The sequence below is a fragment of the Tupaia chinensis genome, unplaced genomic scaffold (genome assembly GCF_000334495.1).
Source record: "Tupaia chinensis unplaced genomic scaffold, TupChi_1.0 Scaffold000416_1, whole genome shotgun sequence".
Taxonomy (NCBI): domain Eukaryota; kingdom Metazoa; phylum Chordata; class Mammalia; order Scandentia; family Tupaiidae; genus Tupaia; species Tupaia belangeri.
In genome coordinates, this window is record NW_006159921.1 from 919,198 (window position 1) to 936,416 (window position 17,219).

The 17,219-nt window shown below is 41.9% G+C and overlaps 2 protein-coding genes across 6 annotated transcripts in view; both read left to right on the forward strand.

Moving 5' to 3' along the window:
• SKA2 (spindle and kinetochore associated complex subunit 2) overlaps positions 1 to 17,219 on the forward strand; it is a 1,094,818-nt gene that overhangs the window by 34,221 nt on the left and 1,043,378 nt on the right. The gene's annotated exons all lie outside the window — the stretch shown is intronic.
• Positions 7 to 17,219, forward strand: part of TRIM37 (tripartite motif containing 37) — a 154,210-nt gene continuing 136,997 nt past the window's right edge. For 2 of the 5 annotated variants that reach the window (XM_027774239.1, XM_027774241.1), the window contains exons 1-2: positions 7 to 253; positions 4,310 to 4,411. In XM_027774239.1, coding sequence (XP_027630040.1) covers positions 233 to 253; positions 4,310 to 4,411 — 123 coding nt within the window. In that variant the 5' untranslated portion in view covers positions 7 to 232. The remainder of the gene's footprint in view (positions 254 to 4,309; positions 4,412 to 17,219) is intronic. The other 3 variants (XM_006154625.3, XM_006154626.3, XM_027774240.1) reach the window with 2 other exon arrangements.

Here is a 17,219-nt window from a genome sequence, read left to right on the forward strand (position 1 = left end):
CTCCCCCTCCCTCTGCGCCCCAGGGCTGCCGCGCTGATAAAAATGGCGAAATGGGGGTAGCCGGCGCCGAACCTGAAGCGATGGGGCGCGCTGGTGGGGCGGTTGTTGGAGCGCCCTGACGTGGGCGCCGGGCTGCTCTTGGCAATTTGACCTGGCGACCTCGGGCCGGCGCCCAGTAGGTCAGATCACGGATTTCACGGGTTGCCGAGGGGCCCGCCGAGAGCCAGAGGCAATGGATGAGCAGAGCGTGGAGGTAAGCGGAGCTGTGGAGGGCGGCGGTGGTTAGTTCTCTCCCCGCCACCCGTGGAGCGTCTTTTCGGGCGCCGTGCCCTCGTCCTCCCTCCCGTAGGGCGCCCCACCCCGCCGCTGCGGAGAGCTGGCCCGGTGTGAAGAACGCCGTGCTGGCTCCGCAGCCCTCTGGGTGCCTGGTGCTCAGCCTGCGCCGCAGTCAGGTGCGTATCCAGGCGTTTTCAAAGACGTCTTGGTGCGGTACTCATCCCCACCTGGTTATTTGCAGACTAGCCTGTGGTAGAGCGAAACTGCAAATTCATTAGCTGGACATGCTTCCGTGCGACTCGCCACCAGGGCTTGCGAGTTCGTGAGCGGATCCAGATCTCCCTCCGAATGGATAATCCTGTTTTCCTGTAAGCGGTACATGTTGCGAGCTTCTCTCCCTAGAGTGTATGAGGATATAGCGTAGTACTATCATCTCCTTTGATTATGGTTTCCAGAACATACCTGGCTCTCGTGAGCTGTGATTTCAAATGGTTGCAATATTGATGTAAAGACTAGGGACACAGAAACTATGTTTATTGGACATAATGATGTAGTCATTGTTAAATTTTTACTCCTGCAAATTTACGCGATTCTAAGTTCTTGCTTCTAAGTAAGGAGTAACCGTGTTACTGGGCACTGCACTTGAAACTAGTTCACTCTACTCCGCACCTCGGTACAGCGTCCGCATCTCACATGTTCTTTCTGACCCTGCAGTCCTGATTTGATTCATAAGTAATTTTCTCCTTAAGTCCTCATTTGAAAGTATTATAAAGGTTTTGTAAACTTATCTTTGTATTCGGACGGTTTAATTCTTCCGGAATAGAGTAAAAACAAATGTCAGTACTGTGAAAGTAAACTTGGAATAGACGATAGCAAGCACTTGTAGTTGTATGTGTTTTCTTGTTATAACTTGCCAGTTTCAAAGTTGATTCATCTGAGGCTTGCAAAGATATTACTGTTCCTATTATTTACATAATTCTTGTTTTTTCTTTCCAAGGCCTCATAGAACTCCCATCAAAATTTTCAAAGGCTGCAGAAGCTTAGGCTCATATAAGTAGCTAATTAGTTGCAGCATCAGGGCAGAAATTCAGACTTATGGATTCTGAGCTATTATCTCTCTGGATCAAAGTACACTGCCATTAGATTAAGATTTTTTCTTTTTTAACTTCTTGTTTTCATTTTAAGTATAAAAGCAATTTATCCCCTTTGGAGAAATTGCAGAAAAAAGTTTAAAAGTTCCTATTGTGCATTTAGTCATATCTCTGCCTTTTTTTTCTTACTGTTACACATTATAAGTTTTTTTTTTTTTTTAATGTAGTGCTTGGGGGACCAGCAGTCAGCATAATGGATATGTCGCTGGACTCCCATGTAGTCGCCCGCGGTTCGTGACCCGGACCCGGTGGCTTAAAACTCATGCCGGGCGCGTGTGCATGCGTGCCCAAGATCCCGAGAGGAGAATGGAGGAGAAGGGATTGCAGTGTGGCCATCCCCCCTGGGGGGTGATTTCTCGCTTTCTGTCTCTCTGTCTGTCTGGCGAGCACACGGGCCCTATAGTAAAAACCTCTCCCCCCCTAAAAAAATGTGCTGTAGTTAAGTTTTTTTTTTCAAATTATTTAACTTTATTAATTTAAAAAATTTGACCAGAGAGGGACAGAGAGAGAAAGAGAGAGGGGGGAAGGGGAGGTGAGAGGAGAGAGAGAGAGGAAGTGAGAAATCAAGCCACCAGGTCCAGGACTTGAACTGCTGTTTTAGTCATGTGGGAATCCAGTGCCCTTAACCACCATGCCACCTGCTGGCCCCATAGTATTTTTTTTTTTTTTTTTTTGGTATCATTAAGTCAAAAAAAGATTTTTTGTTTTTTTTAGAGGTTTTTGCTATAGGGTGCTCGCGCTCGCCAGATAGAGGCAGAGAGACTGAAATTGAGAAATCACCCCCTAGGGGGGATGGCCATGCCACAATCCCTTCTCCTCCAGATTCCTATCGGGATCTTGGGCACGCATGCACACGCACCCGGCGTGAGTTTTAAGCCACTGGGTCTGGGACGTGAACCGCAGTTGATTACGTGGGAGTCCAGTGACATAGCCATTACGCTAACTGGTCCCCCAAAAAAGATTTTTTTTGGAGACGTTTTTCCCTAGGGCATGTGTGCTTGCTAGAGAGAGAGAGAGACAGAGACAGAGCGAAAATGAGAAATCACTCCCCAGGGGCTGAAATGCTCTAATCCTTTTTCCTTTATTCTCCTTTTGGGATCTTGGGCATGCATGCACACACGCCCACCCATGTGGGAGTCCAGCAACATAACTGCTATGTCATCTGCTGACACCAAGTCAAGAAATATTTCTGGTGACTATCATAATCTGTGTGTAATGGCCATAATTAATATTTGGTCTGTAGCCAGATTATTGTCATTATAATTAACACTTTAGTGAAGATATTAGTGCATAAATTTTTGTCTGCATTTCATATCTTTTCCTTAGGATGGAATCATTGTGAAAAAGAATGAAAAAGAAAAGGGAAAAAAAAAGCACATTTTTCTAGGTGATTTTCTGAGGTTCCCTGGGTCTTGACTAAGTCCCAGTATGGGACATATTTATTTACTTTTTTCTCTTTTTTTGGAGAGATTTTTGCCATAGGGTGTGTGCGCTCGCTAGAAAGACAGAGAGACAGAGAGACAGAAAGCGAGAAATCACCCCCCAGGGGGGATGGCCACGTCGCAATCCCTTCTTCTCCATTCTCCTCTCGGATCTTGGGCACGCATGCTGGCATGAGTTTAAGCCACCGGGTCTGGGACTCAAACTGCTGTGAACTACATGGGAGTCCAACGACATAGCCATTACTCCAACAGCTGGTCCCTATTTACTTTTTTTTAATTAAAGAATTATTTTATTTAACTTTATTTATTTATTTTAATTTGACCAGAGAGGGACAAAGTGGGGGGTGGGGGAGTGAGAAAGCAAGCCACTAGGTCCAGAACTTGAACTGCAGTGGGAGGTTCCATATGGTAATCCAGTACCTTTAACCACTAGACCACCTATCACCTGGTATGGGACATATTTAAACAGATGTTATGAACCCTGAATAAATGTAAATGTTGAGCGAATTATTTTTAGCATGCTATATTTTAAAATATTTACTAATTTTATTTGTTATTATTATTTAATATGACCAGAGAGAGACAGAGAAAAGAAGGTGAGAGAGCAAGCCACCAGGTCCAGGACTTAAACCACAGTCAGCCATGTGGGAGTCCAGTGCTCCAACCACCGTGCCACCTGCTGGCCCCTTAGCATGCTATTTACTCATTTTTTATTTTTGTAAGGGGGGGGGTTAAGATTTATTTCTTTAATTTGGACCCAGCAAATGGTGTAATGGTGGCATTGCTGGACTCCCGGGTAATCAACCTCAGTTCAAGTCCCCGATGCAGTGACACAGCAGACACATTTTCTAAGGTTCCCTGGGTATTGACTAAGTCCCAGTATGAGAGAACCGAGGAGATGGTGAGGAATGATTTCTCGCTTTCTGTCTCTCTGGCAAGTTCACGTGCCCTGTAGCAAAAATCTCACACACACAAAAAGTTATTTAATTTTGTTATTTATTTATTTAGAGGGAGATTTTTGCTATAGGGCGCATGTGCTCACTGGAAAGACAGACAGAAAGCGAGAAATCACCCTCTTGGGAGGATGACCACACCACGGTTTCTTCTCCTGTATTCTCCTCTTTGGGATTTTGGGTATACACGCACATGCCTGGTGTGAGTTTCAAGCTGCCAGGTGTGTGACTTGAACAATGGTTGACTACATGAAGTCCAGTGCCTTAACCATTATGCCATCTGCTGGCCATGTTATTATTTATTTTTGAATTTGACCAGAGAGACAGAACGGGAAAATGTAAAAACTAGCTTCCAGTCCTGTACTCAAACTGCGGGGGGTCATGTGGCAGTCCAGCACCTTAATCACCTCACCACCTGCTAGCTCTGCTGTTTACTCTTGATTCAGTAGCCTAATCTGGTGAACTATATGTCTTTTATTATTTTCAGAGCATTGCTGAGGTATTCCGATGTTTCATTTGTATGGAGAAGTTGAGAGATGCACGGCTGTGTCCTCATTGCTCCAAGCTTTGTTGTTTCAGCTGTATTAGGGTAAGTTGTATTTCTTTTGACATGCATCTAATGTATTTAGAGTACATTATAAGGATTAATTATTTCTCTTTTTAAAAATAATTACTTAATTTTATTCATTCATTTAATTTTTAAAATTTTTAAACATTATTTACTTATTTATTTTATTTGGTTAGAGAGGGGTAGAGAGAGAGGAAGAGAAAGCAAGCCCCCAGATCTGGGACTCAAACCATGGTTGGCCATGTGGGAGTCCAACGCCCTTAACTACCACACTATCTTCCAGCCCCTATTCATTTTATTTTAATTTGACCAGAGAGAGACACACAGGGGACAGGGGGGAGTGAGAAAGCAGGCCACGAGGTCCAGGATTGGAACTGTGGTCGGCCATGTGTGTCTAGCACCTCAACCACCACACCACCTTCTGGCCCCTCTAATCTTTTTTTTATTTTACATTCTGTGCCTATTTAAAAAATGTGTTATAAAGAAGTGTTCTTTAATAGAGAGACCACCAATTTCTATTGCTTAGTTCTGTGGGATGAATAAACATGTGTTAACTCCCATGAAGTGTCTGAAGGTAGCTAGGTGCCTTTGAAAACAAAGCCCATTGTGATTTTAATATATTTACATTATTAAATTTACTGCACATTTACCATACACTTTTAAAGTACTTGTCTGTATTGTGCTTGGTGTTGAGGGATGCCAAAGTAAGTGACAAAGCCCCTGCCTTGATGGAATGTAAATCTAATTGAGGGAATGGGCTCTCATGCTTGTATTGAGGAATATGTAGTATCATAAAGAGGCACTCAACAGAGTGCTGTGTGGCTGAGAAGAGTGAGAGTTTATACATGTTTGAGTCAGAGGGAAAAAAGCTGACAAAGAATAAAATCATGTCAACTTTTTTTTTTTTTTTAATTGCCAGAGGTTATGTATATTTACCAGAGAGAGACAGAGAAACAGAGAAGAAGAAAAAGTAGCTCCCCCAATGGGATGTGGTCCTGTTTCAATCCCTTCTCTATTTCTCCATCCAGGATTTGGGGTGTTTAAGCGTGCACACTCTCAGTATGTTTTTGTTTGTTTAATTTGCTAGAGTGTGTGTTCACTTACTGGACAGAATCAGAAAGTGAGAAAGACACACTTTCCTCCCCCCAGCCCGTGAGGGAAAGTTACACCGCAATCCCTTCTCCCCCATTTCTCCTTTAGGGATTTTGGGCATGCTCACACAGGTACCTGGCACGTTTCTCAGCCATCACGTTTAGGACTCAGACCACATAGTCGGCTGTGTGGGATTCAGCCACCTTAACCACCACACTATCAGCTGACCCCTGACATGTTTTTTAAGCCAACTCGTTTGACCTTATGGAATCCAGCTCCCTTAACCACTAGGTTACGGGTCTGGCCCTAGAAAAAATCATATAAACTTAAATTATAAGAAACCTTAAAGATGAATTTATCTAGTGGCTTTAAAATTTGAATGTAGGGGCTGGCGGGAGGCGTGGTGGTTAAAGGCACTGGACTCCCACATGGCTGACTGTAGTTCAGGTCCTGGACCGTGACTTGCTTTCTCACTTCCCCCACTTCACACACTCTCTCTGTCTCTCTCTAATCAAACTTGAAAATAATAATAATAAATAAAGTTAAATTTTTAAAATAATTCTATAAAAAATAAAGTAAAATAAAATTTGAATGTAATTGAACCCCTCAAACGAAATTATGAGGGAGCCTAGATATAAAAAGAAGAATTTATTTTCATTGTGTAAGTGAATAGCACATTTGTAGAGCACAGGTGAAAATGCCCTAATCACATTACTTTAATTATTTCTTTTACTGAGGAAATCAGAGCCACCCAACATGCTTTTCATCTCAAAATTTCTTTCTTTGTAGGGACCAGCAGATGGCATGGTAGTTGAGAGCACTGGACTCCCACATGATCGACCACGATCTGACAACTTGCTTTCTCACTTTTCCTTTCTCTCTGGTTAAATTTAAAAATATTAATAATAATAACAAATAAAGTTAAACTTTGTTTATTGATTTATTTTTAATTTGATCTGAGAGGGACAAAGCGACAGCACCTCAACCACCTTCGTCACCTGCTAGCCCCCTTAGCTTCGTTTTCTAAGCTATAGAATTTATCTAAAAATGTTTGCCTCACAGGGTGGTTATGACATTAAATGAGATATGCTAAAAGTAATTCAGAAATTATAAAGTACTATCCACTTGTAAGGTGTTAATTTTTTGAGTGGTTAAAATAGTGACATAAATGTAATATAATAAGTGGTGAAACCAAAGCTAGAGAGATGAAGTAATTGGCTTCTATCATTTTAGTTAATAAAGTGATAGCATTTGGATTTGGAATTTTTTTTTTTAATGAGAGAGAAAGAAGTATTTTTTTAAGAATTATTTTAGCTATTCTTCTTATTATTTTAATTTGACCAGATTGACCAGAGAAAGTGAGAAAGCAAGCTACCAGGCCTAGGACTTGAACCATGGTCAGCTATGTGGGAGTCTAGTGCCCCTGACCACCACACCACCTGCTGGCCCCACTTGTTTTATTTTTTAGAAAGAGAAAGTTTTGCTATAGGCATGTGGACTTGCTGCAGGGACAGAAAGTGAGAAATCATCCCCCTATGGGGGGATAGCCATGCCTCAATCCTGTCTCCTCCATTCTCCTTTTAGGATTTGGCCATGCACATACACGCTCCCGCGGTGAGTTTCAAGCCTCTGGGTCGGGGACTTGAACTGTGTCGACTACATGAGAGTCTAGAGCCCTAACCACTCTGCCACCTGCTAGCCCCAAGATAGAAGTATTTTTGACAGTAATCTTGCAGCGTTGCTGTTCTCCTTCTCCCGGCTTCCCAATTAGCTAAGATCACAGCATGCATAGCTGTGCCTAAAGTGTTCAGATTTTCTGAGGAACTAAAAACCCAGGCCTCTGATGCAGCTTGCAGCCTCCCTAGTGGTGATGCTATTTTTGCACCACCAAGGCTGGGCCAAGGACTCCATTCTGTTGAATAAGGTCATGTATATACTGAGGACCTTTGATTATTACCTTATACTTCATTAGTTCTTTGTTAGTTCTGCCTCTCCTAACCCTTGCACGCACTTACTTTCTTATTACTTCTAGCATTCTTTTTATTTATTTATTCTTAATTTTTTTAGAATTATTTTATTTAAATGTATTCATTTATTATTTTAAAAAATAATTATTTAATACCATTTGTTATTTTTTTAATTTGACCAAGAGAGAGACAGAAAAAGCAGACCGCGGGAACCAGCAGTTAGCGTAATGGCTATGTCACTGGACTCCCACGTAGTCGACCGCGGTTTGCTTCCCGGACCCGGTGGCTTAAAACTCACGCCGGGCGTGTGTGCGTGCGTGCCCAGGATCCCAAGTGGAGAATGGAGGAGAAGGGATTATGGTGTGGCCATCCCCCTGGGGGGTGATTTCTCGCTTTCTGTCTCTATATCTCTCTCTGTCTGTCTGGCGAGCGCACGCACCCTATAGCAAAAATCTCCCCAAGAAAAAGCAGACCGCCAGGTCTAGGACTTGAACCGCTGTTGGCCATGTGGGAATCTAGTGCCTTTATTCAGCACGCCACTTGCCAGCACTATATTTATTTTTACTTTTGACTAGAGAGGAACAGAAAGAGAGAGAGAAAATTTGAAAGCAAGATGCCAAGTCTGAGACTTGAATCGTGGTCAGCCATGTGGGAGTCCAGCGCCTTTAACCACCACGCCACCTGACGGCCCCTCTTCTTAATTTTTAAGAGAGATTTTTGCTATAGGGTACGTGCACTCCTGGGACACAGAGACAAAGCGAGAAATGACCGCCTGGGAGGACGTCCACACTGCAATCCCTTCTCCAATCTCCTCTCCAGATTTTGGGCATGCACACAAATGCACTTGGCATGAGTTCTAAGCCGCTGGATCCAACTCGGTTGATTACGTGGGAGTCCAGCAATGTAACCACTATGTCATCTGCTGGCTCCACTTCCAGTATTCTTTACTGTAGAGTTTTTATGATTCCATAGACTTTGGGAAGTTTGATTTGCTTTTGCAGCTTTAGCTATCATCTGTGTGTCTATTTTTCAGCATGGCCTTTTTTTTTTTTTTTTTTAAAGAGAGTTTTTTGCTATAGGTTACATGTGCTTGCCAGAGAGACAGAGAGAAAGTGAGAAATCACCCCCAGGGGATGGCCATGCCACCGTCACTTCTCCTCCATTCTCCTTTCAGGATTTTGGGCATGCATGCACATGCACCCAGTGTGAGTTTTAAACTTTGACTCAAACCGCTGTTGGCCATGTGGGAGTCCAGCACTTGATGGCCCCAGCATTGCCTTTTTTTTTTCTTTTTTTTAAATGACAGAGGTTGTGTGTGTTTGCCAGAGAGAGAGAGAAGAAAAAAAAAAGAGAAGAACTTTCTAGTGGGATGTAATCACACAATAGTCCCCTGTTCTCTATTTCTCTGTCCTATCAATATTTTGGACACATATACTCCTGTGTGTTTTTCAAGCCTCTGGGGCTGGGAGTTACACATGGTACACACTGTGGGATCAGGTCCTTAACCACCAGGTCATGGGATAGACCCTGAGAATTTACTTTTTCTTGCTTTTTTTGGAGAGGCTTTCTATAGGGCATGTGCGCTTGCCAGAAAGAGAGAGAGAGAGAGAGAGAGAGAGAGAGAAAGCGAGAAATCACCCCCCGGGGGGATGGCCACACTGCCATCCCTTCTCCTCCATTCTCCTCTTGGGATCTTGGGCATGCATGCACACGTGCCTGGCTTGAGTTTAAGCTACCGGGTCCAGGACTTGAACCATAGTCGACTACATGGGAGTTAAGCAACATAGCCATTATGCTAACTGCTGGTCCCGAGCATTGACTTTTAAGTGCCCTATCTGGTTATTCTTCCAGCATCTTGGACTTTGTTCAAGATCAAGTTATTCATATTATTTTTTCAGTCTTTCTGACCTCTTTTTGTTCCATTCTGCCAGTCACTTAAACTGGAAACTTCCTACACCAAGGACACTTTTTTTTTAGTTGATTGAGAGCCTATGTGATCTTAGAGAAAGATAGAGAAAGGGGACACCCCTGAATGGGGTGTGGGCCCACCGCAGTCTATTCTCAATTTCTCCATTCTGGAGAGAATTTCAGGCACTCATGCACATGCACCGAGCTTGTTTATTTTCAAGCTAACAGGATCAGGATTCAGATTGTGCTTGGCTATTAGGATCCAGCTTCCTTAACCACTGGGCTATGGAGCTGGCCCTATGTTGTATATATTTGTAGTATACCTTTTTTTTTTTTTGAGAGATTTTTCACTGTAGGGCGCGTGCGCTCGCCAGGCAGAGAGAGAGAGACATAAAGACAGAAAGCGAGAAATCACCCCCCAGGGGGGATGGTCACGCCGCAATCCCTTCTCCTCCATTCTCCTCTCGGGATCTTGGGCACGCACGCACACGCGCCCAGCGTGAGTTTTAAGCCACCGGGTCCGGGACACGAACCGCGGTCGACTACGTGGGAGTCCAGCGACATAGCCATTATGCTAACTGCTGGTTCCCTAGTATACCTTTTCATTGTTGAGTTGGATTTCATTGTATGTGTTTGCCACAGTTTTTATCCATTCACCTATTGAGTGAATGTAGAATGCTTCCAGTGTTTTGCTATTACTTAGAAAAGTGCTATGAACATTTATATAGTGGGTTTTTGGAAAAGTCATGACACATTTTTGCATAGAAAAACACATCATGACTTTTCTGACAACCCAATAAAAGTCTGAGTGGACTTAAACTTTCTTTTTCTTTGGGGAAATAATTAGAATGGAGTGGCTAGATTATATGGTAGGTATGCTTAACATTTTAACAAATTGCCAAACTGTCTTTAAGATAGTTGTACCATTTTATATTCTCACCTGTAGTGTATGAGAGTTCCAACTTCTTCACATTAATATTAACAGTCACATTTTAGCCATTCTCATGGGTATATAATTGTGCCTTATTCTACTTTCAGTAAGCATTTCCATGATGAGTGATGGTATTAACATGTTTTCAAGAGCTTATTTGCCATTTAATATGTTGAATTTGACAAGGGGTCATTCAAATATTTTATCTTCTTTTCCATGGTAAAATAAATATAATGACATGCCATTTTAACTGTATTTAAGTGTACACTTTAGTGTCATTAATTATATTCACAGTATCCTGCAGCCATTCCACTGTATGTGAAACTTTTCATCACCTCAAAACAGCAAGCTGGGGGCAGCTAATGGCATGGTGGTTAAGATGGCTGGATCCCGCATGGCTGATTTCATAGCTTGAGTCTCACACCAAGTGGCTTGAGAAACACGCTGGGTGTGTGAGTGTGTGTGCCCAAAATCTGTAAAGGAGGGAGAAAATGAAGAGAAAGGATTGTGATATGACCATTCCCCATTAAGGGGGTATTTTTCTTTTTTCTTTTTTTGGAGAGGTTTTTTGCTATAGGGCACGTGTGCTCTCTAGAAAGACACAGAGAGACAGAGAGACAGAAAGCGAGAAATCACCCCCCAGGGGGCATGGCCACGCCGCAGTCCCTTCTCCATTCTCCTCTCGGGATATTGGGCAAACACGCACACGCGCCTGGCGTGAGTTTAAGCCACCGGGTCTGGGACTCGAACCGCAGTTGACTACATGGGAGTCCAGCAACATAGCCATTATGCCAACTGCTTGTCCCAAGGTGGTATTTTCTGACATCTGTTCCTCATCGCTCTCTCTGACAAGTGCATGCTCCATCTGGCAAAATTTTAAAAAAAGAAAACAGAAAAAGTGTGTATATATCAAGCAATAATTTTCCATTTTCCCTTTCACCCAGACCCTGGTAACCTCTTATCTACATACTGTGAATATGCCTATTTTTAGAAGTTATTTAATTTTATTTATTATTCAGTTTGACCAGAAAGAGATAGGTAGAGAAAGGGGAGTTTAAGCCACCGGGTCCGGGACTCGAACCGCAGTTGACTACATGGGAGTCCAGCAACATAGCCATTATGCCAACTGCTTGTCCCAAGGTGGTATTTTCTGACATCTGTTCCTCATCGCTCTCTCTGACAAGTGCATGCTCCATCTGGCAAAATTTTAAAAAAAGAAAACAGAAAAAGTGTGTATATATCAAGCAATAATTTTCCATTTTCCCTTTCACCCAGACCCTGGTAACCTCTTATCTACATACTGTGAATATGCCTATTTTTAGAAGTTATTTAATTTTATTTATTATTCAGTTTGACCAGAAAGAGATAGGTAGAGAAAGGGAAGATGAGAAAGAAAGCTATTGGGATGGGGACTTGAATCTTGGTTGGCCATGTGGAAGTCCAGTGCCTTAGCCACCATACCACCTGCTGGCCCTGAATTTGCCTATTTTAAATACTTTATATACATTCAGTCATGCTTGTGTCTAGCTTGGTTCACTTACATAGCATGTATTAAGACTTCATTCCTTTTTTATAGCTGAATAATATTCTACTGTGTGTATATATATATATATATACATGTACATATATATACACACACATACAGACAGTTTGTTTATTTTTATCTGTTAATGGCCACTCAGGTTCTTGCTACCTTTTGGCTCTTGTCAGTAGTTGTTACTCACAAGTATACAAGTGTCTATGTGAGCCCCTGCTGTCACTTCTCTTGAATATATACCTAGGAAAAGAATTGCTGGGTCATATTGTACTTCTGTGTTTAACTTTTATTTATTTATTTATTTTTAGACTTTAGCCACAGAGTGCGCATGCTCACTGGAGGGAGAGAAAGGGAAAATGAGAAGTCACTCTCGACAGGGAAAGCCATGCTGTAATCCCTTCTCCTCCTCTAGGGATTTTGGGCACATGAACGCTTGCTCTGCATGTTTTTCAAGCCACCAGATCCGGGACTCTAACTGCAGAATTGGCCATGTGGGAGCCAGAGCCTTAACCACTGCACCATCTGCTGTCCCTTCTATGTTTGTTTAACTTTTTTAACTTTTTAAAAAATTGTAGTAAAATATACATAATGTAAGATTACCATCTTCACCTTTAAAAATTATTTAATTTTATTCAGTATTATTATTATTATTTTTAATTTGCTATAGGGCATGTGCACTCACTAAAGAGAGAGAGAGAGAGAGAGAGAGAGAAAGTGATAAAGCAAGCTGCCAGATCTGGCACCTGAACTGCTGTCAGCCATTGGGAGTCTCGTGCCCTACCACTATGCTACCTGTTGACCCCTCTTCTATTAACTTAATAAATTTATTTGCCACTTGATTTATTTGTTTCAGCATTATAAAGAATTAATATATACATTTCTTATGGTAATTACACATTCTATAATACGTTTTTGGAAATGAACAGAAGGGCTACTTTTTCCTCTCTGATAGACATGTCATGAGAAGTACACTTTTGTAATACTTTAGTGATAAAACAGTTCTATTTAACATTTTGTTATTTATTTATTTTTAGTTTTTGTTATCGGGTTTGTGTACCTGCCAGAGAGAGGCAAAGAGGGAGAGAAAGTGAGACATAACCCTCCAGGGAGCGCCCATGCTACAGTTCCTTCTTCTCCATTCTTCTCTTAGTATTTCGTGCATGCACATACATGCTCCCAGCATAATTTTCAAGCCACCGCATTGGAGACTCAAAGTGTGCGGTCAGCCATGTGTGATCTAGTACCTTAACCTCCCCACCACCTGCTGGCCCGTTATGTAGCCCTATCCACACTGTTATTGCACTAGGGAACAAGATATCTAAGGCCCTTCATAATCTGCCTGAGTTGTTTTTTCCCTTCTCAGTTTTCCCGGAGGGCACGTGTACTGTCCAGAGAGAGGGAAAGTGAAAAAGCATCCCCATTAAGGGATGGTCACACTACAATTTGTTCCTTCATATTTCTGTCTAATCCCTTTTTCTCCTTCCTTTCCGGATCTTGAGCATACATGGACATGTTCCTGTGGTGTTTTTCAAGCTGCTGGATCTGTGTGGTTGGCCATGTGGTTTTCAGCTGTCTTGACCTCCATGCCACTGAATGGCCCAGTGGCTCTTGATTTTCTTGTATTTTGAGCTACTTGAAAAAAAAATTATTTTGCTAACCAATTTCTTTCTAACTACTGTTTTTCTGTTATAGCTAAAGTTATTTAAATGAAGTTTTTTTTTTTTTTCTCCAGTCTATTTCTTTGTAGCCTCACCTTTCATTTTTCTTCAACCCACCCTAACTTGGCTTTGGTTCCTTCCACACTGTTCACATAGCTCTTTTAAGGTCATAAACGCTAGTTTGCCAAGTCTGGTGAATGCTTATTTAGCCTTGTCTTTCCTTCTTAGGGCATTCAGTATAATTGGCTTCACCTGTCCTTGAAACATTTTCTTCTTGGACATAATCATCTCTTTTTTTTTTTTTTTTAAACTACACCTTTCTCCATTTCCTCACCTATAAAAGTTGGAGTTCCCTGGGGTAGTTCCTGAGCTCTCCTCTTTTTATAATATTGGGTTGTTTGAAAACTCATGAGATATTTTTGCATAGGAAAACATTAAAAAATATATCATGACTTTCCCGACAACCCAATGACTATACCACCTTTTTGGTGACTTCATAGATTTTGGTTTGTAAATACTACCTTAGATTCCTAACTCCCAAATTGATCTTTTCATTCTCAACCTCCTCTAGCTTGCAGCTAATTGACAGCCTCTGTAGGATTTGTAGTAGGCTTTTCAAATTTAACATTGCTATGGGCAGTGTTTTGATTTACCATTCCAAATCTCTTCCTGAAATTGTTACCTTGGAACCCCAAATCTGGGAGTTGACCTTGATCTTCTTCCTCACATTGGGTTAGGAATGTTAGCAATGGTAGCAGCTTTTTTTTTTTTTTATGGTTATTTTATACACTCAGTATATGCTAAGTGCTTCTGTGTCACTCTTGCAGGAATTTTGTAAGGTAGGTATGTTGATTCTTTTGTTGCATCAGAGGAAGCCTGAGTTTAGTCACTTGTCCAGTGTCAGGCAATCAGTCAGTAAGTGCCACAGTTAGGGACCAGACTCAGATCTGAATTCTTTCTAAAGCTTGAAATTCTTCCCTTTTAATGAGAGAGAAAATTTAATGCCTAAATTGAATTTTGAGAAATTGCTCTAAAGGTGCTCTTCTAATAATAATTATGCATTGATAATTATATCACTGGTTCTTATCTATCACTGGTTTTGGTTTGGGAAAAACATTGTTTTCCCCAACATATTAAAATTGTCATATTGGGGCTCCAGCCGATGGCGTAATGGTTATGTTGTAGACTCCCACTTAGTCAACTGCGGTTTGAGACCCAGACCCAGTGACTTAAAACTCTCGCTGGCAGTGTGTGCATACATGCCTAAGACCCCAAGAGGAGAATGAAGGAGAAGGGATTGAGGCGTGGCCATCCTCCTGGGGGGTGATTTCTCGCTTTCTGTCTTTGTGTTTCTCTGGTGAGCACTCGTGGCCTCTAGCAAAAATCTCTCTCAAAAAAAAGAAAAAAATTCATATTAGGACCAGTGTATGGCATAGTCATATGTCGCTGGACTGCAGTTTGAGTCCTGGACCTGGTAGCTTCAAAATCACTCCAGGAACGTGTGTGCAATCCCAGGAGGAGAGTGGAGAAGAGGTTGTAGCATGGCCTTCCCCCTGGGGGGTGATTTCCCACTTTTCCTCTCACTGCCTGTATCTCTCCCAATGGCGAATTCATGCGCTCTAGGCAAAAATAATAAATAAATTAACAAACAAATAAATACAGTCATAAGTATTTTGTGATTAAATTATGGGACACGAGGTTAAAATGACAGAAATATTTGGAGAAGAGGAAGCACTATATCCTGTGATAGGAAGGAAAGTGTTTGTGGACATAATTGAAAGACATCCTCATGGGACAAGGCAAAGTAGCAGTGACTGTATAGGCAAATATAAAAATACCCAGAATGGCATATATTGCAGCAATAAGCCTGTTTTGACTGGATGGTAGGAGTGTATTAAAAAATATGGTCTGGTCACTACCAGGCATAGAGTTCATAATCTAGCTGGGTAGGGGAGATTAGTCATTTTAAGAGTTATGAACATGGAACTAGCAGTTGGCGTAACGGCTATGTTACTGGACTCCCATGTAGTCTCCAAGTGGAGAATGGAGGAGAAGGGATTATGGTGTGGCCATCCCCCTGGGGGGTGATTTATCGCTTTCTATCTCTCTGTCTCTCTCTGTCTTTCTGACGAGCACATGCACCCTATAGCAAAAACCTCTCTCTCTCAAAAAAAAAAAAGAGTTATGAACACAGTGAAGGGAGAACTATAGGTTGTGTGGTAGAACATGGAGGTGTTATCTGAAGTAGTTTGTAAAGTGAGAGAGAAAGCTTTTTGGAGATAGTAATACATGAATTGAAATCTAAATAATGAGTAGGAGAAACCCAGATAAAGAAAGGTATTGAAAAATATCCTGGCCTAGAGAGGAAACATATTTAAAGGCTTAAACTTGCTGAATCATAGCTAGAGACGTGTGGGCTGAGACCAGTTCCGAAGGGAAGGTATAACTAGCAGAAAGGTTGTGTGGCCAAAGTGTTATTTTAGGGGAAGAAATCTGACCCAAGTCTCATTTTTGCCTGGAGACCAAAGAATTACTAATCTTCAAGGTTATTAAGAATGGAGGATTTCTTTTCCATCTTCTGGCTTTATTTTCTTTGCTATAAAGTACATTTTTAGTATCTTAAGTCTTTACTGTGCTTTAAGATTTCCTTGTGAATTTTATTTGTTTTGTTACTTAGTTTTTATTTTATAATCATAAACTTAACTTTGTAATTCAGCTAGATTTGGAGGGAAATAAGGAAAATATGGAACCCAAAGAACAGCAAGAGCACAGGTTACAGGACGTAGTGAACAGATGGGGTGGAGGGTGCTCTCCTGAGCTACAGAGGGAATGGTTTGGCAGCTAAGAGAAAGCAAGTCAAAATGATTAGAGTCGTCCACAGTCAGCAGTGGTGATCTTCTTGCTGGCCTTGCCATTCTTGGACCCAAAGCACTCCCTGGCTTCCATGATATTCATGCCTTCTTTCACCTTACACATGCTTGCCATCCAACCACTCAGTCTTGGCAGTGCACATGAAAAACTGGGATCTGTTTGTGTTGGGTCCTGCATTTGCCGTGGATAAGATGCCAGGACCTGTAGGTTTCAGGATGAAGTTCTCATCCTTGAATTTCTCACCATAGGTGGACTTGCCGTCAGTACCATTATGGTGTGTGAATTCGCCGCCCTGGCACAAAAGCCCTGGAATAATTCTGCGAAGCCGGAAACCCTTATAACCACATCCTTTCTCTCGGGTGTGCAAAGCACTAAAGTTTTCTGCTGTCTTGGAACTTTGTCTCCAAACAGCGCTAAGGAAACGTAGCCCAAAGTCTCACTGTCAACAGCGATGTCAAAGAACACGGTGTGGTTGACCATGGTTGAGGGTGAGAGACTCGGGTGGTCATCTGTAAAGCTGGGAATTTTATTTCTAAGTTAATTAATTGATTTCAGATAAAAACTCATGTTCATTTATAGAAATAGAAAGGGATAAGCAGAAGTAACAGATATTGGGATATTTGACCAGCCAATGGTATAGTGGTTAAGGTGGCTAGATCCCACATGGCCGACCATGTGGTTCAAGTCCTGAACTCAGCAGCTTGAAAAAGATGCTGGGCATGTGTTCAGGTGCGCCTAAAATCCTGAAAGGAGAAGGGGAAAAGGGATTGCTGAGAGGCCATCTTTACACCTGGGACAGTGGGGGGAGTACATGCTCATTTCACTCTTTACTATAGTCTCTGGCTAATGCATGTACCCTCTAGCA